At 35.3% G+C, this 26,377-nt stretch overlaps 1 protein-coding gene across 1 annotated transcript in view; it reads right to left on the reverse strand.

Annotated features, from left to right (window-relative positions):
- CNTN5 (contactin 5) overlaps window positions 1-26,377 on the reverse strand; it is a gene marked incomplete at its 5' end in the record, with an annotated part of 450,105 nt that overhangs the window by 396,456 nt on the left and 27,272 nt on the right. The window contains one exon of the mRNA XM_036323984.1: window positions 26,150-26,325. Within this exon, the coding sequence (XP_036179877.1) occupies window positions 26,150-26,325 (176 nt within the window). The remainder of the gene's footprint in view (window positions 1-26,149; window positions 26,326-26,377) is intronic.

Below are 26,377 nucleotides of genomic sequence, written 5' to 3' on the forward strand. Positions count from 1 at the left end.
TTTTGCATCAGCCAGGAGACTAAAATTGCTTGAAACTTTCCAGAAACGTTTAATTGTGACATTTTTAAATAGATCTCTAAGGGAGCAGTTATCCTTTCTAATCATCTTTGCCACATAGATCCGAATTTAATACCGTAAATGCAGAAGCAAAGTGAACAGGGATAAAGTCTATGAAAATCAGTATGTCATAGTCTACACTCTGCTCTATCCAAATCAATTGATTATATATGATTAACTCCTCACTTTTGCCCTGTCAGGAAGTTGCAGCTGGTGATTCTGTTTTCTGGTGTCTAGTTTTGGGGGGAAAAAAGAAAGATTTCACCTGTGTATTTATAATGAATACTGTCATTCTATGGAAGAGAATAAGATTGAAATTTTGGCATATGGAGAAGAGATTTAGGAAACAGATTGCTGAAGAGGTAATTTTTATGCTCACTAAAGTTCTTATATGAAGAATTAAAGTGTAAGAATATGCCAATTTCACAGGAAAGAAATAAAACTTAGGATCTCTTTCATATAAGATATACTCAAATTTTATTTTTATTTACATACTATCCAACATCTATAGAAGAAGGAGCAAGGCCTGAAATACATTCAGGATTGAAATCATTACTCTGGATTTCGACAGATTACAATTTTTCAGTTTCAATTTCTTCCTCATAACCTATATGACACACACTACATGCCTCACTGAATTCGTAGGTCCAGATATAAACGTGTATGGGAAAACACTTTATAAACATTTAAAGGCCTAAAACTAGAAAAAGAATTGGAGAAAATTAACCTGTTAATTTCCCCTAAAATGGATGTTTTATTAGGTAAAATGTTTTCAAAATATTAAGTTTGAGATTTTATGTAGATAAGTTATAGACCTGGTGCTCAGTGAGAGGATGCTCTGGGGCGATTATTGGTCACAGGACTTTCACTCTGAAAGTTACATGTTTTAGGGACATGATTTCATCCCTAAAACACGATTGCATCCTCTCTCTCACTTATTTAAAAACTACAGATAGCCTCTCTTGTTTATCGGTTCAAGCGAAGGCTCAAGAGATTACAGACTAGCCAATTAATATTCTATGAATATTTATCTCCTTAACTCCCTATGACAAACAAACACTCATGAGCCCCAATGTAGCAGATCTCCCTCTCTATCTCGCACTATGCTGCTTCCTGAGATAAACACTTTCTATTCACCCCCTTTGTGCTTCTTTCATTGTTTTTTTTTTTTCAAACTACATAGAGATGAACTTTTCAGTGCTGTGCAATGACTTGGAATCATCTTGCTCTCTATCCTGATTTACAATATGAATATTCAACAAACTGGAGCACAGACCCACATTAGAGACCTACGTTTAAATACCAATTCGATACATACTAGCTGGGAGAACATGGGCAAGCCCAAAGCCTGTTTATCATTATCAAAATTAAAAAACTACTTCTTTAAAAAATTGTTTTGAAAATTTAAACAGTCATTGTATAAAAAGCACTGAGCACAGTGCCTGGTACATAAAAAATTTTCAGTAGTTGTTGACTTCAGCTATGATTATGATTGCCATTGTTACACACTTTTCTCACATGATCCTTTTTTCTGTTTCATGTATATTTCTTGCATGTTTCTTGTCTATTATGTCTGGGACTTCTTGGGTGATTTCCTCATTCTCCATGTGGGAGGCAGAATAATATTCCCCCAAAGTTGTCCATATCTAAATCCCAGAATTTAGGAATATGTTGGGTTACATGGAAAAGGGGAATTAAAGTTGTGCATGTAATTAGGTTGCTAATCAGTTGACCTTAAAATAGAGAGGTTTTCCTGGAAGGACTCAGAGAGATGCTGTACTGCTGGCTCTGAAGACGGAGAAAGGGGGCCGAGAGATAAATACTCTAGGCAGTCTCTGGAAACTGGAAAAACAAGGGATAATGGATTTTTATCTCTTAGGGCTTCCAGAAGAGAATGCATCTTTACCAACAACTTGATTTTAGTTCAGTGAGACCCAGGTTGAACTATCCTACAGAACTGTAGGATAACTTGTATTGTTTAAGCCCCTAAATTTGTGGTAATTGGTAGCAGTAGCAAAAGAAAACTAATGCACCAGTTCTTCACAGTAGTACTCAGTATGGTACTGGCACAGCACATAGTAGGTGATCAGTAAGTGCATGCTCATTTAGAACCTCACCCTTATGCTTCTTCTTTGTCGTGATAAAAGAAAAAGAGTATGAAGGGTGAGAAGACAAGTTCTTTCTACAGCTCTTGGGTTTTTGGAAAGCAGTGATCCTGACTGCCGGTTGTAACATGTTCATTGACTTTTTAAAAGACAGTATTAGTCAAAAGCTTTGGAGTTACCCAGATCAGGCCTGGAATCCCAGGTTCACTTCTAAACGCCTGTGTGACCCTTTAGGATTAGTATTCCATGTAGCAGTTGCATTGTCTCGTGTTTCTACCCACCTAAAATTGTAACGTCCCCAAAGATCTTCACGGTTTCCAGGGGCCTACGATCTCCCTCTCCCAAGCGACCATATTCCTGTACACAGATGTCACAGGAAGTTGCGGCGGGAGTTGATCAATACTCTACTACGTGTGCCTGAAGGGGAAGAGCCATGTCGACAGGGGAGGAGAGCCCAACCAGCGGAAACAGTATCCAGCCTTTCTACCCATGAGTTGAACCCAGCAGGTCCCAGATCCTGGAAAACTTCCTCCACAAACGGCCACAACAGCCAATCAGTAGTCCCGACTCAGATGCACAAAACAGTAGAAAACTATGGAACTCATTTTAGCAACAGTTCCTGGACTTCAGCTCTGATGGTGGCATCAGGTGGCTGGGAGGCACAAGATGCAGATCACAGCACCGAGTATGCAAACATTTAAACTTACCATGGATAGATAGCAGGCACCCTGAGTTTGGGGAAGGCTTTAAAGCAGTGGTTCTCAACCTTGGCTGCACATTAGAATCACCTGGGAATCTTTTTAAAATCCTGATTTCTGGGCCTCATCCTCCGGAAATTCTGTTTCTTTGTTATGGGGTGGGGCCACAACATTAGTAACAAAGAAACAGAATTTCCGGAGGATGAGGCCCAGAAATCAGGATTTTAAAAAGATTTCCAGGTGATTCTAATGTGCAGCCAAGGTTGAGAACCACTGCTTTAAAGAGACCGTGAAAAATAACTGAGATTTCTTTGAGCCTCAGTTTTCTCAGCAGAAAACTGTAATAAAATGGCTTTCCTGTGGGGTCATACTGAGAACTAAAATTATATATGTTAGGTACCTAATAATGTGCCACCCACAAGGTTGGCAAATAATAAAAGCTAAGTTTTTAAGTGGAGCTGATACTAATAACTCAAGAGACAGAATTACTACTTCTGTGCCCTTATAAAATGTGCAAAGGAAATTGTTGAGCTGTGTCATCCATTGAGTGCCTAAAAAAAGGAGAGTTTATTGGTCTTCTACACTCACAGGAGCACTTCAGAGCGACACCACTCTGACAAGCCACTTGGAAACCACCCAACTAGTCGGTGAGATCACATGGCTTATTATTACAAGTTATGATCGTTAGACATGCTAGAAGCGAGAGTACCCATCCTCATATATCCCTGGGTTCTGCTAATGTATGAAACTACTGAACTATGACAGTGTAATATAAAAACCAGTAGCAAATTCTCAAGAAAAAATGATATTTTAAAATATATATATATATAAATAAGCACAGAAATAGTTCCACTATGGTGTACATGGTGCAGGGAATAAAACAAAACACTTTAATCCATATGGCTACTGTCTTAAATCATCAAAAAATAATTAAAACTAGTGAAACCAAAGCAGGCTACAACTACAAATAAGCCCAAATTTAATGAGTTGTGGAAAATGCAATAAACTAAATAAATCACATATTACTACTAATTAATGGGCTGTAAAAGACTTCCAGGTGGCTTAGGCAAATAATTTCTACTGTATATATTAAAGGAAAGTTTTGGTAATTATGAGATAAATGTAATTTATCTTAATTACTTTAAAATTCTGATATTATCTTTCATTATAAATAATTGTTCAGATTACTTACATGTGGCGAGCCAGCACAGCCATGGCATACTCAGCCCCAGGGCGCCTTATGTGCTGCGCCAGCTCAGCCAGGTTCGGTGAGCCTGAGAGGGGGGCGGTGAAGGATTGAGAAAAAACAGACAAGAGAAGAAAGCTGGGTCTGGGTAGGACGCTTTCCTCTCTGATGGGGAGCCTCTCTGACGGAGAGCTAGCAACAGCGCCACGGACTACAAACCATGTCTTTATTTTATAGCCAGATTCCACAAGGCAAAGTAAGGGGTTGGTCAAGATGTTTACAACATTCTCATGGGTTTCGATCCTACTCAATGACATGCACCTGAACTCTGTCAAGCCCACATCACTCAGGCACGTGGGGCCACGTGTTTGGACCATAGGTTCACGCTTACAACTACAGCTGTTGGCTATAATTGTGCTGGGAGGGCTCTGCCCTCCAAGCTGGGACTTGCACGTGGGCATGAGAGGACTGTGCCCTCTCATTAGTCCAAGGCTTGAACCTGTCCAAACATTGAATCCACTCTTCACACTTTCATATGCATTTTCTCAATTTCTTCTATAAAATTATATTCACAGATCATTTCTCAATTATTTTATATCAGAATATATTTATTTTGAGATGCAAATATTGTTATATTTATACACTTATAAATAAAAACTATTTTCTCCTGGTAAAATAAAATAATTTGATTAGGGGTTATACTATTATAATTTTCATATTATGTATATCTCATAAATACATAGAGAATTTAAATAAATTCTTCTTGCACTAAGTTTCATTCTTTTGTTAAACCGATATACATTTATTATGTCCCATTGACAGTTTTTCATTTGTAAGGATTTAAAGATGTCTCAACCTTTCAAGCACTTACATTCTTGTAGCGGAGACATATAATATAGTATAGAAAAATTCCAACAATAAAAATTCCAACATAATACATACACTACTGTAGTATAGAGGACAAAAATATACAGAGAGCAGAGAGGGTATGAAAGTAAAGGTGACATTTGAAACAACCTTGAATAAATAAAAGTTCTCAAGACAGAAAAAGTGATAGAAGATGCCTATTACAATGTCTGGCACACAATTGGTGTTTTGCTGGAATTTTTATGATAGATCAAGGTACTAGTAGAGACAACTGATTACTCTTTCTGGAACTGACATTTATTTCATGCATGTTTATTATATGCTAATGATTGTGTTTATTTTTAAGGGTTCACAAATATTACTGCAATATTTGAATCATTTATGTCTCTTAGTAAAGACAAATAATAATTGTGGTACATGGAACTGCTCCCAGAGTCTAGAGCGGCCGTGGGCAAACTACGGCCCGCGGGCCGGATCCAGCCCGTTTGAAATGAATAAAACTAAAAAAAAAAAAGACCATACCCTTTTATGTAATGATGTTTACTTTGAATTTATATTAGTTCACACAAACACTCCATCCATGCTTTTGTTCCGGCCCTCCGGTCCAGTTTAAGAACCCATTGTGGCCCTCGAGTCAAAAAGTTTGCCCACCCCTGGTCTAGAGGTTCACATGTTTATATTATAAACACAGGAAAGATTCTATTGCCCATTTTCATCAGTTTGTTAACATATTGATATGACATCCAATTTCTGAAAGCTTTGAGGTAGTTTCATTATGGCATATATTAGAGGAAAATAAGTAATTTTTTAAATTAATTACTTGGAGCATTCAGGGCAGGCCTCTTTGAGGAAAACAACATCAGAGCTGAAAAAGAGGGAGACTCCATAAGATCCAGGAAGTGAGCATTCAAGCAGCCGAGATAACAGGACCCTAATGGGGCAAGTGGCTTTGTGACATCAAGTAAAGCCTATGTAGCCCTGACTCATGTGGCTCAGTTGGTTGAGCTTTGTCCCATGCACCCAAAGGTCACCAGTTCCACTCTGGCCAGGGCACATGCCTGGGTTGCAGGTTTGATCTCCAGTAGGGGCATGCAGGAGGCAGCAGATCAATGGTTCTCTCTCATTGATATTTCTGTCTTCCTCTCCCTCACTCTGTCTCTCTAAAATCAATAAAAACATTTTTTAAAGAAAAGCCTGTTATAACTGGAGCATAATATCAGGTGGGACCCTACAGTGATTACATAACCCAAGGAGAATGGACAGAATGAGTTCAGAAGAGGGTTCGGGATGGAATATTGAATGCCAAAACTTGCAGGAGGGTAGCAAAGAACCAGGGCTAGAAGAGTAAGCACAAAAGCAGAAACAGTTACAGGACAAGGCGGGATCTATTTCATTGTAAGTGTTCAATTAATATCTAGTAGAAATATTTCTTTATCTAGTGAAGGAAACAAGAACATAAATAACTATAATATATTGAAGATTAATATTAAGGTAAAATATTTAAAGTTTATACTATATTACATATCAGACATTTAACTATAGGCACCAGTCACTGTTTCGGGCACTGGGATATATTAGTGAGCAAAAATAATCCCTGACCTTATGGATATCATGTAACAGATTCACAAACCTTTTCCCTTGTATTTCCTGTGAGGTTGATTTAACATTATCCCTATTTTACAGATGAGAATATTTTTAACTTGCCACAAATTTTCCTGCTAACAGCTTGTATTAGATCCCAGATTTTTAGACTTCATGTCACATAAATAGAGTACAAAGAATTTGTCATTACAGAGAGGTCATGGTTTTCTAGGAAAAATCAGGAAAAACATTATGGAAAACATAGCATGTGGTTTATAACTTGAAGGAGAGATGAGATGTCAGTAGCCATAGAAATCAGAAGGCACTCTAGGTCAGCATATCTGTATGAAGTAGACGAAAAAAGGAGTATTACAGGTTGACTGCAATGAATAATAAATGTGAATCAAAAGTGAGGGAGATGAAGTCTGGAAAGACTGAGTACAGTGTGGAGGTCCTTAATTTTTATTAGTCTTCAGTGGAACATGATGGTTTTTAGCAGATGGGAGTCTTGATGAGAATTGAGAAATAGGGACACCAGAGGTGGTTTGAGATAACACGGATGACAAAACCATCCAGGAAGCTATCACAATAGTCCAGGTAAGACATTCATTAAAGACTTCAACTTAGGAGGAGGGTTGCACTTCAGTAAGGAAAGGATGGCTGTGTGACAATTACTTGTAAATTGGTCGAATATGGAGCAGTAATACAAGATAATGAGGAGGGCAATCAGAGATGATCCCAAGTTTTCTAGTCTGGCATTATTGGTACAATTTACAAAAGACAAATTTAGGGACCTGGGAGGTTTTTCTGTTTGTGAGTGTGTTTTGTTTGTTTGTGGGTTTTTTTGTTGTTTTTTTTTTTAGAAAAGAAAATGACATAGAATTGTGGTGCTGAAGGAGACATTCAACAAGCATCATGGAACTGGATATTAGAAATAAAGTCAGTTAAAGACATGGATTAACATTGTCTAAGGCAGTGTATGGAAAAAAGAGAGAATAAGGGAGAGAGGAAGAGAAAGAGAAAAGAGAAAGAGCAAGAGCAGGTTGCCCCAAATTTGGAAATACCTGTATTAAGTGAAAAAAGAATGGGGACAAAAACTGAATAAGATATGAATCATCAGGGAGGAATGATCTTACAGATTGGGATACATAAAAGTAAATTCTCTCAAACTGATTAGGCACATATAGGGGAAATGCTGACCTAGAGATGCAGTAGTATGAAGATATCTGAACATCACAGGAAAGGAAATGCCAGGGTGGGGCAATAAGTGACTTTGTTAGATAGTGGATAAATCAAATCACAGCTAACATTTCTACTGCGGCTCTCTACAAAAAATATAATTATATAATTTTAGACAGTCATGGATTTTTAGTAGGCCTAAATGGGATAAAGGTGAATGTTTTTGTAAATTAGTGCATTGTCATGTATATGAGTATAATTCAAGAAAGGACCTAGCCTATATAATAAAAGGCTAATATGCAAATTGTCCCCTCAACTGGGAGTTCGACCATGAGTTCAACCAGGAGTTCAAACAGGGGGCAGGGCCAGCCAGCCAACTGCCTGCAGCCCCTCCCCCTGGCCCGCCCCAACCCCAATCAACCTCCCCACCCCAATCAGGGGCGGGGCCAGCTGGCCAATCGCCCATAGCCCCTCCCCTCCGGCTGGCCCAGCCAGATCGGCCGGACCTCACCTGTGCACGAATTCGTGCACTGGGCCTCTAGTCCTTTATATAATGCTGACATTGAAAGCCTATTTCAGGAATAACTGCTCAAGTTAGGTATGGTCAGAACAGTTTGATGTTGTAAAAATTAATTGGGCATAGGAGGAGAAAGATGAAACTAGAAGAATACCCATGCATTTCACTGTTGAAACTAAAAGCCATTTCAAATTATTTATTCTGTAGAATATAGGGTTTACTATGTGTGCCTTTCTTAAGTTATTATTGTAAATTCCATGATTCATTCACTGCCTAAGTTTTAAAGAGCAAATATTTGTTTCCAATTTCTTACCATACACTCACTTCTTAACATCCCATATACTAACTTCTACTCATTCCTCTAATGGCAGTGTTGTCCTTATATTTAGCAATGCTCTCTTAATTGACAAATGCAGCTTCTTTATCCTTATTACCTGAAAATTATTTGGCTGAATTTGGTGTTGTTAGCAAGCCTCTGCTCCACTGTTTTTCATGACTCTACTGCTCAGTTTCTTTACCTTCCACTCTATAAATGCTCTATGGACTTAGTTCTTCTAAGGAGAGCAACTGTCTTCTTTATCCTATCTCTCTCATTATATTAGTCTCCACTTTAATGAAAGAAAAAGCAATTAACACATTTTCTACTTTACCCCTTACCAGGAGAGGGGTCATAAATAGATAGATATATTGCCTCAAACACAACAAAGGGCCCCTAGATAATCTAACCCTCAATTTCGTTTCTCATGCTAAAGTCGATTACTAATTTTTTGGATTAATATTTTATAAGACAGTACCGCAATTTTATGGCCTAGTTGGGTATTCAGTCTTTTTAGAGTAATCAAAATCACTTCTTAAACCAAGCACACACATACATACATCCGTACATCAACATTTAGCATTTGTCATCATTAAGGCAAATTGAATCACCAGGTTGCATGCATGCCTGCCTATATTATGCCATTGAGAAAAAACAGTTCAGGTATTAAATGAAGTATTAGGAGGTAAACATTTCTCTAGGGAACTAAGATATTGTGTAAGAATGCAATGTTGTGCTGTCTTTCTCTAAGATCCTTTAAACATTTTTTCTATTGAATTCATTGGGATGACATTGGTTAATAAAATTATACAGGTTTCAGGTGCATAGTTCTATACCACATCATCTGTGTGTGTATAGTGTGTTCACCAACTTAAGTCAAGTCTCCTTCCATCACCATCTAAGATCCTTTTAAAGCTAATCATTTGAGTCATCTGTCTGGTCTTGTATTCCTCCAGTCTTCTCATTTACTAGTGACTCACCATTTGAAATCTTACTTATGATTAATAATCAGTAATTATTTTCTAAACTAAATAATACAATACTTAAAATGTTATTGTAAAATAAAAATAATTAAGAAAGTTAAATTATAAGTTTGGATTAAACATAAAATTTTTGTTCTTTTTTCTCCTAAGGTTGTGAATTTTAAGAATGACCTAGGCCTACAAAGTCAGTATAACCTATGAATAAAGAAAAGCAATTCTGTTTTATAGTTTTATAAGGAGGTTATAATTTTTCTCCATGGCAGAGGCCAAGGATAAAAATAACATCTGCTGGAAGATATCATTTTGTGGCAGAGCAATTTCAATGTATTCTAGACAAGGACAAGTATTTCTAGTTCAACAAAACCATGTAAAAATGTATGTATTGAAATATTTTATTTGTCCTTAGCTAGTTATGCTTAATGTATTTGACAGCATCAAATGAAATCTCCATTATTCAAAATGATGTAGAGTTGCCAGGGTTGTAAAGGTAAATAAAATTAACTTGACAGTTAATTTTTATGTTTTATATTTAAATACTCATTTAGTCTTATCCATATGTATGGTGCAATCCAGATTATGTTAAGAAAAAAATATACTATATATAATTTGATTAACATTTTAAGTTTTATATTACTAGTACTTCCAAAATATGGTAACTGAAATCATAAAATTGGAATGGCACTTAAGGCCATCATTAATTTTGAAAGTAGACAAATATTTCTTAATACTACTAGTTATTCAAATAATTTTAGTTTAGTTATAAATAGTAACAATAGCCATAAACTGCAGGTGCTAGAAAATAGTTTGAACTAAAGTAGGATCTGGATAGCCCTAATTTCTAAGGCTAGGCCTTCTTCTAAGAGGAGTACAATTACAATAGGCTGAATTGAGTTTATTTCGGAAGATCAGCTCTGATAGGCCACATTACTGAGGCTGCCAGTCTCCATGTATCTTCTGAGTCAAGTGTGACCTGATGATATTGGTAGTTGAATTGCATGATTTCTATTCATTTAACATCTCTTATCATTAGAGCTATATTGAGTTATCCTGCATATTATTAAAAACAATATGAAGTCCTCAACACAATACAACAATTGATTTATTAGGAAAAATAATACAGTGAAAACAGTTGGCATGCATGTTCTCTGTGTGGCATTGCTTTGTCATAATCAAGGTGAACATATAACGTTCAGGGATACAGCAAATCAAACAGTAATCTTGTGTGAATACACTGAAATTAAAAGCAAAAATTATATAAATACAGCAGATGTAGCAAACACATTAAGTTCAAATCTTTAATCTGAGCTGTGTGGCCATAAGTAAAATATATGATTTCATCATTTCAATTTTTGATCTCAGAATTCGAGGTTGTGAGACAACTCAGCAGAAGCTCGTGATCATTTGGGTAATTTAATTAGCTATCACATGCAAAATCTCCACAAACACTAGGGGGATATTATTCCTTTATTTTACTGAGATCTGGGTCTACAGTCAGATAAAACAAGACATGGAATTCAGTTTTCATCAAAAACTATACATGCTTGGCAAGTGAGGTACCTACTTCAGTTTCCTTATTTTTAATATGTTTAAATGTGGATAATACCTAATTTATAGGATTTTGTGACTAAATGTGAGTGTACATGTATAAAGTTTACTCCAGTGTCTGGCACATGATAATCACTTAATAAGTCTTAGCAATTGTTGTTAGCATTGTCATTCAATATTGTTAATGTTTATATAATTGAATATAAATACTATATAAACGTCTAAAATTTAAAATAAATTGTTCAAGTTGTTAGGGTTATTTTCATTATAATGTTTATGTTATGAGTTAGCCTTGAATTTTTTTAGCTCTAAAAATGAGTGAATCAACTAAGATAAAAAATATTTAGCGAACATTTTAAGAAATAACTTTGGAAACTATCTTTAAAGTACAAAATATAACAATGTTAAATGAATAAAAAACTTCCACAGACTGTTGCTATTGGAAAGGATATAGTTTTATTTGTCTATTAAGAGTGTTTCTAAAAAATCAAGACTAGTAAAATATTGATGAGTTTTTAGTTCTTGAGTTCTTATAATGGTAGTTTAAAAATATATAAAAATTGTAAGTCAAGCTTTCTAAATCTGCTTGCATGTTGGTGCACAGGGACTTAGAAATTTTGTTTAATAATCATGCTAGTTCCAGCTCAGCAATTATGTTATTTGTTTAAAATTTAATGACTTTTCATAAAGTTTCATGTCTTATAATTTAAATAAATCTATTACAGTTGTGATTTCTTAGGTGGATGATGTACTATATTTATGAAAACAGAATTGATATAATGACCTCATTTGATGTTCTTTACTGACAATTTTTTGGTTATTTTGTTGGGACAGATGTGATCCTTTTTAAATTTTATTTAATTTCCTGTGAACTACTTAGGGAAGAAAATGCTCTAAATTCATCTACCTTTAACAGTTGGAAGGTAAGCACTTTTTTTTTCTTCTTACTGGTGGGCTGAAAAATGTACTGAAACAGTAAACCATTATTTCTGACTCTTTTGACCTGAATTATAGCAGTGGGACTGAGTAGACAACTTAACTGTTGACACCTGAAATAGAATGACATTTCCACCTACATTCTCAAAGAACTTAAGAGCAAGGTTTGTTCCTTAGTTGACAACTTCTATCACCATGTCCTAATTCTATGTTTGCAACCCAATGAAGCTATGGAATGAATTGGAAACTTTTATTTCTACCAGGATCAATAGAGAGATGTTCCTGGAATTCTAGAATGATGTTTATAAAGAAAAGTCAGAGCTCTCTTCTGTCTGCTTTAAGGGCATATCCAAATTTCTTTTAAACAAGGTAACTTTTTTATATTTCTTTGAGGTACCTTAGTTTGCCTCAGACATCTATTACATTATTGCATATTAATAAAACATGTATTAAGCTATATTACCAATAGTATTCAAAATGATACGTAAATATATTATTACTGAGTTATAGATGGACATCAACACCTGTTTTGATTTTAGTATGAATTCTCTCCATATAGGTCTTATTATCCATTTTAAATGTAGTAATAATCTCACTACTCTCTATGTGAAGCTTCATAGTATATGAAATGTCTCTGCATAAATTTTCTTATTTATTTTGATTGTCTGTTGCAATTGTGAGAGACAAATGTGTGTGTACCTCCCAGGAAACCATTCTTCTCATAGGTCTCATGGGGGGATCCATTTTGAAGGCCACGGTGGTGCTGATGGGCATTCATACATTCACCTACTCATTCTGTAAACATTTTCTGTATTTTGACTATGGAGTTGCACGTTGGCAGTTGGGCATTCATCTAAAACCATAAATGAGATAAGAAATCTGCCCTCAATGAATTCACCGTCTTCTAGAGTCAGTGGTGTGCTCAAACTCAAAATGGCTCTTGGGAAGCAGAGCTGATTGTCATAAATTGTTGCAATGCAATGTAACAAGAAACAAATATATCAGAGACAGAGACAGAGAGCAGAGAGTTGGTTATTGAACAGTAGCCCGGCAGACTAGAAGAACATCACAAGCACATATATACTATCACATACAAGAATAAAATGTTGCCGAGGCCGGTTTGGCTCAGTGGATAGAGCATCAGCTTGCAGACTGAGGGGTCCCAGGTTCGATTCCGGTCAAGGGCATGTACCTGGGTTGCGGGCACATCCCCAGTGGGAGATGTGCAGGAGGCAGCTGATCGATGTTTCTCTCTCATCGATGTTTCTGGCTCTCTATCTCTCTCCCTTCCTCTCTGTAGAAAATCAATAAAATATATTTTAAAAAAAAGAATAAAATGTTTTGAGGACTATGTATAGTTTATTAAAGCTTGAGTATTAGAGACAAAGCTGGAAACTCAGGCAGAGATTAAGTGATAAATGGCCTTGAGAACATTTGTAGGAGTTTAGACTTTATTCTGGAATGAATTGGAAGACCTTAGTTTTTTTAAAAAGGTTGATAAGATTGGTGTTCCTTGGGTAGGAGGAAAAGTGAAGAAAACAAAGAATAGTAACTCTGCCTAAATACATAAAACAGCCATATAGATCAATGGGACAGAACAGAGTCCAGAAATAAAACCACACATATGGTCAATAAATTTAGGTCAAAGGATTCGTGGAAAAGGACAGCCTCTTCGATAAATCATATTTGGATAATGACAGATATATGTAAAAAATGAACTAGAGCATTTTCTTACATCATATACAAATATATACTAAAAATGTATTAAAGACTTAAATGTAAGACCTAAAACCAAAAAACTCCCAGAAGCAACCATAGATCATAAGCTCCTTGCCATAGGCCTTTCTGATGACTTTTTGAATCTGACGCCCAAGTAAAAGCAACAAAACAAACAAACAAACAAAAAACACTTTGGGACTACATCAAAATAAAAAGCTTTTGCACAACAAGGAAAACCATAAACAAAATTAAAAGGCAAGCTATTGAATGGTATAAAAATATTTGCAAATCATATATATGATAAAGGGTTAATACTCAAACCATAAATGGACACAGACAGGGGTGGTGGGGGGTGAGGGCATGTGCTGGGGGTGGGAGTGGGCAGGGAGTGGTCAAGGGGGGGGAAAGGAGACTTATATAATACTTTAAACAAAGAATTTAAATTTAAAATAAGTAAATAAATAAATAAATAAATAAAATTTTTAAAAAGAATTCATACAACTCAATAGCAAATAAACACACGATATGATTAAAAAAACTGGCAGAGAATATGAATAGACATTTTCCCAAAGAAGACATACTGATGACCAACATGTACACCTGAAAAGACACTCAGTATTACTAATCATCAGGGAAATGCAAGTCAAAACTGCAATGAGATATCACCTTCCAGAATGGCTAAAAAGAAAAGACAAGAAGTAGAAACTGTTACTGAGGATGCGGAGCCCTCATTGGTGGTAATGTTAATTGGTGCAGCTCCTATAGAAAACAACATCAAATTTCCTCAAAAACAAACAAACAAACAAACAAAAAAACAGAGCTACCACATAATCCAGCAATTCCACTAACTCAAAATGTTTATGTGTATTGCAGCATTATTTATAATGGCTAAGATATGGAAACAACCTAAGTGTCCATTGACGGATGCATAGATAAAGAAAATGTGGTACATACACACAATATTACCCAGCCATATAAAAGAAGAAAATCTTACCATTTATGACAATGGATGGACCTTGAGGACATTATGCTAAATGAATTAAGTTAGACAAAGACAAACAAATACCATATGATATTACTTACAGGTGGAATCTAAAACAGCAACAATATCAAACAAACAAAAAGCTCATAGATACGGAGAACAAGAGAACAGACTGGCGGTTGCCAGAGGACGTCGGCAGAATATGAGAGAAATGAGTAAAGGGTATCAAAAGGCACAGACTGTCAGTTATATTACATGGGGATGTAATGTACAGCATGGTGACTACTGCATTGCACTTTTGGAAGTTGCCAAGAGAGTAACTCTTAAAAATTCTCATCACAAGAAAAAAACAAACAAACTTGTAACTATGTAAAATAATCATTTAGTAATACATACAAATTTTGAATCATTATTTTGTATACCTGAAAGTAACAGTGTTATATGATAATTATACCTTAATTTTAAACAAATAAATGTAATTTTTAAAATCATTTTTTAAAAAGCAAAAAAATAAGCACCTCCATGTCCACAGGGACAGTGGTTTATGAAGTAGTTACCACACTTCAAAAGTTCATACTTGTCCCTTAAGTCCCACAGAATGGGTAGAACATAAGCGTGGCATAGAGAAGTCACCCTGGTCCCATCTTGGTCTAAACTTAAAGAGTAAGCACCATAAATATACATCATGAGTACAATCTTATCCAGTCTATAGATTAGGTTAAATGGCCAAAGTCTGAGAACATCCTCAGCAAAGGTGTGCGAGATGATTAGGGTATTTGAACTTGGGCCTCCTACACAGGTTCAGACAGAACCATTTACAGTTTGAACAAGGCTCCCATTGCAACGAGTGGAAGAGGCCTTTAATTTAAAAAGCTCCTGCTTAAACACAAGCGCACCTGTTAGGATTTATAATGGGAAATTCCAAATAAAATCTCCAAATTTGCCCAAAGTACTAAATTTGAGTCAAAACAAACACCAAAAGGAAAAACACTGCAGAAAATTCACATAGAAACTGGGACCATGAATTCACAGCTTCTGGACCCTACTGAGCATCAACACAGTTATCTTCTAAGTTCTTCCTTTTACTTCCTTTCCTTTTATTTATCTTTTGAGTGGGTAAAATATAGTTAAACCTAACCACCATGTGATTCTTCCATTGGGTGTAACCAAGTTATGACAATAGTAATGTAGTTTCTACCTCTCTTGATATAATAGTTATACTTCATTGAACAAAATCAAAATTCTAGAGAATATGAAATGAGAAGTAGTGCTAAAAGGATTGGGGAAATATTTAGAGAATTGTGTAGCTCTCTGGCTAGTTTTAGCATCCTTTACTTGGTTTTAAGTTTGTAGGCCAAGAGGTGAGAGCCTAAACTCTAAATATTTTTCAAGCTCAACATTGTATTAACAACATTGTGTCTTCTATATGGCAGAATATTTTCCTGGAAGAGGATTAAAGTCTAGAGGATACCTATACCTTACTTGGAAAGAAGAAATTTATTTAACTAAATAGGCTGTCTATATTTTATATTTTCAACATGTTTCTCTAAACTGACTCCCTTTCTTCTACCCCCCAAATACCACCATATTTCACTGTCATGTCATGTCAACAAAACTCTGTTATACATCCTCATTCTGGTATGGTCAAAATCAATATCCACCATATTATCTTATACTTTAATGCTTTGGATTCTGATTTTTGCCTCTATCATTACTGAACTTGGTTTTTAAAGGTCTCAAATCCAAAGACCTATTAATAGTGTTATAGCATTTGATTCAGTGAAAGTTTCCACATTTTATAACCCCAGATGCCATATTATTTCACTCTATTTTATTGGCCCTACCCTGAATCTCTTGGATCATTCTTTTCTTATCTACTTTTCTAGCACTATTCTTTCTATCTTTTACTATCTTTCTATCAGAGAAATGTGTATATTCCTAAAAATTAGCATAATTTCTCTTGATGAAACATCCTTATGGTTTCATTGAGTATCTTAATGTGTTTTGTGGACAGTCCCTGCTTGCCTTTCCTGAGCACCAAACAATATTTTGAAGTGCTGGGTATTTCTCCTGAAAGTCAGTATAAAACTACATCAAACTGAAATTATTTTATTCTCCCAGAATCTTGATTTTCTTCTCTGTGTGGCTTTATTATGTAACACTATGAACTGTTCAATTTAATTTATCAAAGCTTGCAATCTTGATGTCATTCAAGTTCCATAGTTTTTATACTCTCACCATCATCCATTCAATCATTAGCAAATGCTCATCTATTTTGGAGGCTTCCACATATATCTATTTTAAGCTCCTAACATCTAGAAAAATGCCCAGGGAGAGCAGATTTTGAGTAAATGTTCTATGAGTAAAATAACTACAGATATGCCAAACAAAAATGCAATGCATGGTTAAGTAAGGAATAGGGTGGAACAAGGAAGATCATAAGTATAAAATTTGAAGTTGGATCTGAATCAGATCTATTAGCTGTGTGACTTTGGAAAAATAACTTGACATTCCCGTGCTTCATTTCTTTTTTCCATTTATAAAGCAAGTCAATAGAAATTCCTCATAAGGTTGATGTGAGAATTAAAAAGGGTGATGATGCATTAAACGTGTTTAACAGTTAGCTTGGCTTTTAAGTGCTCCAACAATCACTACTTATTCTTGCCTTATTGTTATTAAATCTATGTACCTACAAACATACATACATACATGTATATAAATATTTGTATAGATACACATCTATAAGTCTCTATCTATATCTATCTATCATCTATCTATCTATCTATCTATCTATCTATCTATCTATCTATCTATCTATCTATCTATCATCTATCTATCTATGTCTGTCTATCTAATCTATCATCTATCTATCCACCCATATACATGAAGAGTAATGATATGTAGCACCTGGTTTGGAAATTCAATCAAGGCACAAGAACTCTAGGCTGGTTAATGCATATTCTGACTTGTCCCTTAAATAAAGGGTTTTTATTAAAATAATTTTAGAAAGTACTCATATTCCATATCTGCCCCATTGTTTATGTTTTTGTTTTATATTAGTGTCTTTTTATTCACCTGGATTATAAATTGTTCTGATTTGGAGCAACTACTAGTATTTTATCAAGTAAACCTGGCACTATTAGTGAGATTTAAAACTCCATTATACTTTTATGCCTCAGAATTTTTGTGCTGGGGAAAGGCCTCTGAAGATACTCTGCTAAGGATTAGGGAGCAGTGAATTAGGTAAAGGGGTATGAGTGATGAGTCATAGGATTTGTATACTCCCTGATATTGATCTTTCTGGGTTGCTTCACACAGTGTGAGTATAGAACTGCCTTACTCCATTTCTAGAAGCGAGTAGAGGAGCCCTGAGATCAAAGGTACCCTGGGTCAAGATAGGTAAGCGGGGTCATTTTGCTGTGACAGGTGGACAGTTAGTCATGATTTCCATAAGTAATAAAATTGTGTTCAGATTTACTTTAGTAAGTAAAATAATTGCAAATTTATGTTATGTCATAGAATTAAGGATTTGAGAACAAGATGCCACAGATTTCAACTTTAATTCACTTATTATAACTGGTCTCTGAAGAATAAAATTATGTATTTTTAATTAAAAAATGTGTTCTCTTAAAGAATCCATATCATTGTTTGTCAAGAGGCCTTACCCACACAGTTACTATATCTGTATGATCAGACTAATTGTCTTTTTAAAGAAAGACATATTGAGTAATAACTTTGTAAAAAAAAGTTCTTTTGTTTATAGAAGGGATTTCAAACTAATGTTAACTTATCCTATCTAATAAAAGAGAAACATGGTAATTAGCCATACATCTGCTACCCTTCCCATTGGCTAATCAGGGTGATATGCAAATAAACTGCCAGCCAAGATGGCGGCCGGCAGCCAGGCAGCTTGAAGTTAACATGAGGCTTGCTTGCTTCAGTGACGGAGGACTCCAACATTCCCGCCTGCCGCTGCTGGCCTCTGAGCTTGCAGTTTGAAACATTGTTACAAATATAGAAGCTAAACAAAACCCCAGAAACCTGCTTTCAGCCAGCCATGATCTCAGAGCTGGAGTTGATACAGTGTTTCGATTATAGAACCCAAACAAACCAGATACCTGCTTTTAGCAGCAGAGGCCTCAGAGCTGGAGCAAGAGCTAAAGCTGGCCCAGAATTTAAAAAAAAAGAAAAATAGGAACGGTTGGGAGCTTCAGTCACCCGCCAGCCTGAAAACAGCCATCAGCCACTCACCCAGACTGGCCAGGCACCCCAGTGGGGACCCCCACCCTGAAGGGTGTGTGACCAGCTGCAAACAGCTATCATCCCCTCATCCAGGCTGGCCAGGAACCCCAGTGGGGACCCCCACCCTGATCCAGGACACCCTTCAGGGCAAACCAGCCAGCCCCCACCCGTGCACCAGGCCTCTATCCTATGTAGTAAAAGGTTAATATGCCTCCCAGCACCAGGATCAGCGGGACAGGGGGCTATGCCCAAACCCCCTGATCGCCCTGTGGCTCTGTGTGTGACAGGGGGCGGGGCCACAACCTCCCTATCCGCACTGCTCTGTTCGTGACAGGGGAAGGCGCCCCACCCCCTGATCAGCCCTGCTCTGTGCCTGATAGGGGGGAGCTCCCCAACCCTCTGATCACCCTGCGGCTCTGTGTGTGACAGGGTGCGGCGCCCCAACCCCCTTATCAGCTCTGCTCTGTTTGTGACAGGGGGCGGTGCCCCAACTCCCCTATTGACCCTACTCTGTGCGTGACAGGGGGGAGCTCCTCAACCCCCTGATCAGCCCTGCTCTGTGCGTGACAGGGTACGGAGGCCCTACCCCCATGATGGGCCCTGCTCTGTGCGTGACAGGGGGTAGCACCCCAACCCCCTGATTGGCCCTGCTCTGTGCGTGACAGGGGGTGGTGCCGCAACTTCCCCATCAACCCTGCCTTGAGTGTGACAGGGCGCGGTGCCCCAACCCCCTAATCGGCCCAACCCTGAGCATGACTGAGGGTGGCATCACAACCTCCCAATCTGCCCTGCTCTGTGCATGACAGGGGGCAGCGTCTCAACTCCCCAATCAGCCCTGCTCTGAGCCCGACCAGGGACTGCACCTAGGGATTGGGCCTGCCCTCTGCCACCCGGGAGCAGGCCTAAGCCAGCAGGTTGTTATCTCCCGAGGGGTCCCAGACTGCGAGAGGGCACAGGCCAGGCTGAGGGGACCCCCCTCTCCCTTGAGTGCACAAATTTTTGTGCACCGGGCCTCTAGTCCTATATAATAAAGAGCTAATATGATAATTAGACTAAACAGCTCAACAACCTTCCAGACATAACTCTGATGACCTTCCGGATGAAGCCGGGGCTGCAAGGGCCTACCGAGGCAGCCAGGTCTGCCATTAGTCAGGCCCCTTGCACGAATTTCGTGCATAGAGCCTCTAGTTTTGCAATAAAATTGAATACTTTTACAAATAATAAAATCATCCATGCCAAAGTGACTCATTCAAGTTAATTAATTTTCAAATGCTTTAATGGAGTTATTATGTATAAAGCCTCAGAATAATGAAATAAAGCTTTGGATATTCTGTGGAGTTAGCAATTATTCAAATAATTTCCATGGATGTTAAATGCTGGTAAAATGTGCTTTTAAAATCTAAGAACAATATTATTTTAGGATAAAAATGTTATGAAAAATACAGAGAAGTAATTTTTGAGTTTTGTATAAAAATGAAAGATTAAATAAAAGGGCTTAACTACAAAGTCTATAAAAATCATATAATCTCTCTAAGAGTTAAGGAGGTTATTTTAATCAACTGCTTAAGGAAACGAAGGAAATAGTCTGAATAGAAATAATCTAAATGCCCTGAAAAGCAATATGTTTGAGTTTAGATATGAACTATCAGTTTACCAGGGATGGCATACAAAGTTATTTTTGAAGCGAGACGCAGCATAAGGAGATTTTATACTTGATTCATTTTATGTTTGACTTGCTGGTATGAATTATTTCTAAAAATCCAAACTTTGGAGAGATTGCTATGAGCTTTGGATTTCTGAAGGATGTTTAAGCACATGTAGTGTCACATTATCAATTCCAAATTCTCATCAGCATGGTAATAAGCTAATCTAGTGACAAAGTTTTAAATGATGTATCCTTGCTTGTCACTGAAGAGAAAACATTACACTAGGTGAGAAATTATCCTTATGATGAACCTAAGCTACAAGAATAAAACATACTTTGTAAAAAAAAATCTTATTGATAGCCAGTAACAATCATCACTAGCAATAATACACCAACTCTGTGTTTATTTATGTCTTTCTTTCTGAACTTAAAAAACAGCTCACAGACATGGCTTCTCCACCTCATTAATTTTTATTATACCCCAATGAGGTGTGTATTTATTAATGCAAAAGTACATTATTAATATTGACTGAGCTGAGACATGTTTATAGGTATTCATTTAAGTAAAAGATCCTCATAGATAGACATTTAGACATATGAGGGGTAGGTTAAAAGGGGAAGATGAGCCAGTATGCAGCAGCTGCTCAAATCCATTAGCTGCTTAGATCAAAATTTAGAAAAGGATTTATAAATGAATGCAGTGAATAGCTTCATGATTAAATTCTAGTTACATTTAAAGAATTGGTTTGGTTTTATGTCAGGCTAATTAAACTTGCTATTGAAGTGATGTAGGGATGTAGTTATGATCTCTATATAAAGCTTCAAATGAAAAATTTCTGTGACAATTAAATGTCAAGAAAAGATTTTCTTCTCTTCAGAAACTTGGGGAAAATAAGAGTCCTTTAAATGTTAGTATTTTTCCTTTTGTTCTGACCACTGGAGTCCTAAGAAACATTTATGTTTTGACCACAATAATTATGAGACATTATGGCCGACACTATCTTGACCTCTTACTAAGAAATGTATTTTTTTCCTGGTACTCTACTTATTTACATATTTATCTATTGTAGCACATAATTTTATATAGCAAGTCATATAATTCACCTTTGGAATGATGTTAAGATAAAAGTATTATTAAAATAAATATCATATATGTATATATATATATGCTATTTTTCACGTGTTAATATATATTGAGTGAAAAATCAATTGAAAAAAGCTTTAAAAGATATTAAATTTGTCTTATATTTAACTTAATTTTTCCACATACTAGGTATAACTTCCTATTGCTAAATCACCAGGAAAAGGTGCCTACACTTACTTACCATCATTCTCTTCAAAACCCAGAATCTATGACAATATTTTCAGTTTTTGATAATAGCCACAGTAATCTTTGTCTTGTCTCAAATTCATTTAGTAAATTTAACTTTCCAGGTCCTAACCATGTATCATCCAATTATTGTTTTAATTAAAAAAAAGATTTATCAAAATAATTAATATATTAAGAAAAATAAATATATATAAAAGTTACTGTAAGTCCCCAAATTCCAGATTTATAAAAAGATCTAATTTCCCTTAAAGTCTCAAACTTCCATTCAAAAAACTAAGAAAGAGGTTTATTTACTAAATTTGAACAATGAGAAGAAAGGCATAATAATTACATACTTATTTTTGTTACTAGTATTTACTTTTGTTATATTATGCAAGTATTAATAAATTAAATATGAAATGGTGTTTGGTGAAGAAAACTTAAGGACTTTTGTAAAGATTGTAATATAATTATAGTTTAAGAGAGAAATGGAAAATTAAATTGAGTATGCCATAATGAGAATATAATACATATTTATGTTATTATAATAGGAAAAGATTGAGTATCACTATAGTTAAATAAGATATATCATAAAATGGAGTTACATTTTATAAAATAACAACCTACCTTGGTTATGCAGATGAAATGAGTTAATGTATTTTAAAACATTTCTGCCAATAAGTATTCAATAAATACTGGGCTGGGCAATAGGAGGTTTATAGTTGTAAGCACAAAACTCAGGGTTTCTTATTGTATTATTATTTATTAATTATTGTATTATGTTCCATATGAACAACTATAAACCTTCTTTTCCCTACTCTTGTATAAGCTACTAATGTAAACTCAAGACTTTTGTAAAAAGTTGTTTTTAAAAATCTCTTTTACTAAGCTATTTTAGTAATGTCATCCTAACCACCAACAGAAATTATTTGAAACAATAGTATATGCACTTAAAGCGCCTAGATTTTTGTTTCTATAACATTATGAAGTAGCTGCATCTAGGCTTGACTTAGGGGGTGGGTAGTGGATCAAGATGTAATTAGAAGAAAGCTAGAATATTTTAAAATATATTTCTGGTTAATAAGAGGACAAAGTAGCCAGCATTAAGGGAATCACAGTAGACAAACTGTGACAATTTGCATATGCATGTAAACAAGTTGAATCTGCAAAAACTCATTTAAATCTAATGTAACTCAGAATCAGAGAGTTTAATATCATGCATGTGTGTGTCTATAGTATATATGTAATTTTCATGCAAAGGAAAGAGGACTCTAATAGGATATGTTTATATTTTATTTTCTTAAAAAATATGTATCTATTTATAATATAGATTAGTACCTTTTTCTAGAAATATAATTAGAAGAGACCCATCTAATGTTTATTTAACATTGTACAATAGGTCCTAGAATCACATCGTTTTAAGCAAATGTAATAACCCCAAAAAGCAAAAGCCTATATAAAAGCTATAGATTTAAGGTATCATTGATAAAACAAAAATAACGTTCAAATTATAAGAGGCTGAGTCTGGTAAAGAGGTATCATTTCTGAATGAAGCAACCAAAATTCAATTGGTTGATAATTCAGAAACTGACTTTAGATTGGATAATATGATCCTCTTTTCTATTTTATCTTTGAAGGTCATAGTAGAGAAACATATTTGATAAAGTTGTTATATATATATCTATATCTAAATATCTAATAATTTCAGCTTTAAAATGTGTCAAGAGTAATGATGCTTCTCCACCCACAAAAGCCTTTGAATTTTAAATATTCTATTAACAATGAGCAGCACATTAATGCTTTATGGATCTATGAGGCTGGACATAGAAAATCATAATATAAATGAAAGTTGCCACAAAGTTGGTTTTTTTTTTAATGTTACTTTACCTTTGTATCCTTTCACTTCCTTTCAGAGCCATTTTTCTTTTGCTCACCAATTTCCTCCCTCATTTTCTGCCCCTAACCACACAACTACCTTGACTCCTAGAATCTGATAGTATCCATGCTCAAGCCTAAGTATACTAGAAAGCAAGTTGATTGACCCTTCACTCTCTCTGTACCATCTATATTTGCATTTTTCTTCCCAAATATTATCTGGAAAAAAGAAAAAACTAAACCTAAAGAAATCAATTTTTATATCATCAGTATATACATGATATCTAGTCAGGGACTAATTTTGAGGCAGGAGTGGCCTTTCCTATGTAAATGACTGCCTGCTTCAATCAGGCATGTTTCAGATCTTATGCGTAGGCATGGCCTCCAGAATAGATAGAGAGATGATAGATAGATGATAGATAGATAGATAGATAGATAGATAGATAGATAGATAGATAGATAGATAGATAGATAGATGATATAGATAAATAACAGTGAGCTTTCCTTGTCTAGTCATAAACTGTATGTGCTGGTACCAACGTGCTCACTGCAGCTGGGGGTGAGTATATGATAGCTGTGACTAGGAATCCTAGGAAGGCACAGTCATACAGACATGCAGGATCTTGAATTTGGGTGGTGAACACACAATACAGATGATGTATTATAGAATCGTACACTTGCAACTTATATAATTTTATTAACCAATGTAACCCCAATAAATTCAATAAAAATATTTTAAAAGGCATGTAGGCTTTTCTAATAAATATATTTCTTCTCTTAAGCATGTAGAAAACTTTACCTATTTTGCTGCCACTGCTGATTTTGGGAGGAAAATAACCTATTTGATATACAGGCTACTGTGAATTAGTGTATGTTTCATATTGTATAGTGCAAAGAAAAAGGTATAAGCCAGTAATATTTGCATATCATGTTGTCTGAATTTGCTGAAAAGACTCTATTGAACAGAGAAGCAATTAGGAGGATTATTTTGTATTATTAAGTTACTTTTTAAATGTGTATTCTGAAAAGTATTAGGTTCTTTAATGCACCACATAATTATTTTCTAAAATAAAAAGAATATATCTAGGCTACTATCATGGCATATTTGGTGTATGTAAAATACCTTTATAAACTCCTTAGCCAAATCTACTTTGAAAGACAATATTTCGATTTTTCTAGGACCTAGATCAATGTTCTCCAAACAGATTCATTATCATGTCTTTCTTTCCTTTTGTCCTTCACACTCCTATAGTAGGGTGTTTGCACTCTGATTAATTAGAAATAATATGTGATGAAGATTGTATAGAGAAATCTTAATTATTCCATTCTTCGGGGTGTAATTTTAACTTAAAAATCATTTTGTGATGAATTATGTAGCCAATATAGTTACATATAAATTATTAACACAAAGATTCATGACCCTCCTATCTATATTTTATTATTTGTAATCCTCAAGAATTTAAATCAAGTAGGATTACTTACTAAGAAATAAAACTAAGATTTTTTTCACCTTGTACTCTATCCTCGATTTGGTGTAAGCCCTCATCACAAGTTAAACAACTGCAAGAGTTTTAAAATCAATAATTTGGTTAATTATATATATGATCTATTTTTAAAAATGTATATTATAATATATATGTGTATATATATTTATATATATATATATATATATATATATATATATATATATATGATCACACATGGTATATTTTCTCTAATAAAAAATTGGAACAACTGGTTAGGAAGTTCTAGTCAGAATCTGAAATATTAACATTTCAGAGGCATTTCTTTGGTTAGCTACCATAAGCAGAAGTTTTATACTATTCAAAAATTTTATGTCCAGAAGATTCTATAACAAATACTCTATAATAAACAGTAAAAAAATAGAGGCAGAAAGTAGGTATTTTAAAAAGCAGACAGAATTCAAAATCTATTTTTTGCTAGATTTCAAAAGATATTTAAATTCTAAAACTATCTGCTTTCATGAATAAGATTTTTTTTTTTTTATCTCCCAGGCTAAAAGGCTGTTTATTTTAAGAGGACAGCCTTGGCTGGGTTGCTCAGTTGGTTAGAGCATTGTCTGGATACACCAAGTTTTCAGGTTTGATCCCTGGTCAGGCATATACAAGAATCAACCAGTAAATGCATAAATAAGTGGAACATCAAATCAATCAATCTCTCTCTCGCTTTCTTGCTCTCTCCCTAACATCAATTTTAAAAATTTGAAGAGGGCAACGATTTCGGGGAATTTCAGAATCTCTCAGGAGGAAAGGCATTGTTTTTCTAGTTCTAATCCTTACTGAGATTTTTCTACTGTTTTAAAATCTGAGGTTTTATGCTTTTGCATAACTAAACTTGGAAATTAAATATATATACACACATGAAAAAACACACAAACTTTACTCACAGGCAAACTGAAGTATGGCCTCTCTACTAAGAACACTTCCCCAAGTGTTGGCTGCTAAACACTGGTAATGGCCAGAATCTCTTGCTTCACTTGGATTGCTTATAATGAAGGTCCCGTCGATCAAGCTGTAGCGATAATCACTTTCCAAATCAATTTCTGTTCCATTTCGAAGCCATCTAAGGAAAAATCAGAAGACAAATTGTGAAAATGATTTGAGACATTATAATA

Source organism: Myotis myotis, unplaced genomic scaffold (genome assembly GCF_014108235.1).
Source record: "Myotis myotis isolate mMyoMyo1 unplaced genomic scaffold, mMyoMyo1.p scaffold_m19_p_10, whole genome shotgun sequence".
Classification (NCBI taxonomy): Eukaryota; Metazoa; Chordata; class Mammalia; order Chiroptera; family Vespertilionidae; genus Myotis; species Myotis myotis.